General features: G+C 54.0%; 1 protein-coding gene across 1 annotated transcript in view; it reads left to right on the top strand.

Moving 5' to 3' along the window:
- LOC101647586 (arachidonate 5-lipoxygenase activating protein) overlaps positions 1–1,762 on the top strand; it is a 21,196-nt gene extending 19,434 nt beyond the window's left edge. The window contains 1 exon segment of the mRNA XM_013007768.3: positions 1,317–1,762. Coding sequence (XP_012863222.2) covers positions 1,317–1,498 — 182 coding nt within the window. The 3' untranslated portion in view covers positions 1,499–1,762.
- Positions 1,763–2,784: the final 1,022 nt, after the last annotated feature.

Below are 2,784 nucleotides of genomic sequence, written 5' to 3'. Positions count from 1 at the left end.
CCACCATGCAACAGGGTGGATTGGGGCAAGGGGCGGGCACTGACTAGGATTCCCTTTGGGGGCTTTGAAGCTCTGTTAGGACCCCTGTGGATGATTTTCCCGTGACAGGAGAATGGCCCCTCAGGGAGGTGGATGCCCAGAGGGTGTTTTGACGTCTCAAGCACTGTCTCTGCAGCCCCAGAGAAGGGGCGTCTGGGGTGGGCATGACCTTTTCCGTCTGGATCCCCAAGACCCCCTGCACGTCAAGCCTTTCACGGTTTGTCCAGAGACACAAGAGCAGAAGCTTGCTCTGTCAGTGGGTGGGGCCCATCCTTTCATGGGGAGGCACTATCCTGGTGGCATAATGAGTTCCATGTTGAGCTGCCAACTGCAAGGTCAGCAGTTCGAAGCCACCAGCCGCTCCTCAGGAGCAAGGTGAGGCCGTCGGCTCCAGGAAAGAGTGACCGTCTCAGAAACCAGCAGGGCAGTTCTCCCTTGTCCTATAGGGTTGCTGTGAGTCAACATCGACCGGTGGCATTGAGTCCACTGCTAACAACAACAACAACAACAACAACAACAACACAGAAATACTTGTTGTTGGGTGCTACTGAGGGAATTCTGACAGACAGCAACCGTCTGGGACAGAGTAGAACGGCCCCTGTGGGTTTCTGAGAGCCTAGTGCTTGGTCTTCTCACTGGGAGGTGGTGGGTGGGATCGAACTACCAACGGTTTGGTTAGCAGTCGAGCACTTAACCATTGTGCCAGCAGGGCAGATGCCAGCACGGGCCATCCGGCTTCTCCCTGACAGAGGTGACCCTAGACCCTAGAGCACTGGTTCTCAACCTTCCTAACGCCACAACCCTTTAATGCAATTCATGTGGTGGTGACTCCCCAACCATACAATTATTTTCGTGGCTATTTCATCACTGTCATTTGGCTTCTGTGATGAATCGGTGACCCCATGAAGGGGTTGTTTGACCCCCAGAGGGGTCACGACCCACAGCTTGAGAACTGCTGCTTCAGGGAGCCAGCTCTATGCGGAGGCTACAGTCAGAAGCCGGATGACCCACAGCACCCACACGTGGGCCGGCTGCTCCCTCGACACCCCCAGCGCCCAGGCCACGCCCCCAGCAAGAGGCCACTCTGGGCTCTGACGTCCAGGCTCTTTGGGCTTGGTCTTGAACGTGCCTTCCATGGTTGATGCACGGTGCAGGCCCCGTTCTTCAGACTGGGAATGAGTACCAGGGGCACGGAGTAGTCTGGGATGGGGGGCCACCGTTTAGCGCCCAGGCGCCTGCGGCTCAGACAGGCCAGGGTTCCGTGGGCTGCGGTACAGCTCCCTGCTTCTTTTCCAGCACCCCGGGCTACATATTCGGGAAACGCATCATCCTGTTCCTGTTCCTCATGTCTCTGGCCGGCATCCTCAACTATTACCTCATCCTCCTTTTCGGAAGTGACTTTGAAAACTACATAAGAACCGTCAGCACCACCATCTCCCCTCTGCTGCTCATCCCCTAGCTGCGCCCGGCTGCGCTGCCGTCTAATCAATGCCCCACGTCCCCGTAACTCACCCCAAGAGCACGAAGGCTCCTCTTCGCAGGGCCGTAAATCTCGCGGCCATCTGGCTCGGCAGCTTGATGTACCCTTGCTTTCCCGGAACAAAACCACTGGGGTCTGCTCGGCTCCCAGAACGAACGGGGCTGCGGCTCCCTCCCCTCTGCTCCCCGATGCATTCTCAACCGCTCGCGCCCTCGGCCCCCGGTGCGGCCGGATTATTTCTTAATAAAGCGCAGTGGTATGTTCCAGGCCGGTGTTGAGCTCTGATTTGTGTGTGTGGTGTGTGCGTGTGTGTGTGTTGTGTGTGGATGGAGTGGTGTGTACACAGTGTGTGTGGTGTGTGGATGCTGTGGGTGTGGTGTGGGTATGATGTGTCTGTGTGGTGTGTGTATATTAGGTTTGTGTGTGTATTGCGTGTCATGTGTGTGTGTGTGTGTGTGTGTGTGTAGCAGAGTGTGTTGTGAGTGGTGTGTCTGTAGTGTGTGTATATGGTGTGTAGTGTGTGTATATGGTGTGTGAATGTGGTGTAAGGTGTGTACATGTGGTGTGTACATATGGTGTGCACATGTGTGCGCTGAGTGGATGAAGGGGTGAGGGTACAGTGTGTGGTGTGTGTGTATATGGTTTGTGTCATGTGTGTAATTTGTATACATAGTGTGTGTTGTGGTTGTGGTAGGTGTGTGTTGAGTGGTGTGTAATGTGTGTATATGGCATGTGTAAGTGGTGTGTATGATGTATACATGTGGTGTGTGCTGTTTATGGATGAAGTGGTATGTATATGGTATGTGTAGTATGTGTATGTTGTGCATGTGTGTTGTGGGTGTGGTGTGTGTAGGGTGTGTACGTGTGTGCATGTGCTGTGTGTGCATGTGTGTTGTGGGTGTGATGTATGTTGTGTGCATGTGCTGTGCATGGTATGTAGGTGTGTGCATGATATGTGGGTGTTGTGAGTGTGGTGTGTATGTGCTGTGTAGGTGTGTGCATGATATGTGGGTGTGGTGAGTGTGGTGTGTATGTGCTGTGTAGGTGTGTGCATGATATGTGGATGTGGTGAGTGTGGTGTGTATGTACTGTGTAGGTGTGTGCAGGTGTGTGTGTGCACATGTACTGTGTGGTGCCTATATGTGACGTGTGGGATGTGTGTGTGTGTGTGTGTGTAGGCTCTGTTCAACAACTGAACAGGAGTCGTTCCTCACCAGCATGGAGGTAAGACAAACACCTGAGCCTCCTTTTCGCCAGCAAAGCAG

Source organism: Echinops telfairi, unplaced genomic scaffold (assembly GCF_000313985.2).
Source record: "Echinops telfairi isolate 266 unplaced genomic scaffold, ASM31398v2 ScPeMD7_2565;HRSCAF=3150, whole genome shotgun sequence".
In the NCBI taxonomy this organism is placed as follows: Eukaryota; Metazoa; Chordata; class Mammalia; order Afrosoricida; family Tenrecidae; genus Echinops; species Echinops telfairi.
This window is presented reverse-complemented; position numbering and strand designations above follow the sequence as displayed.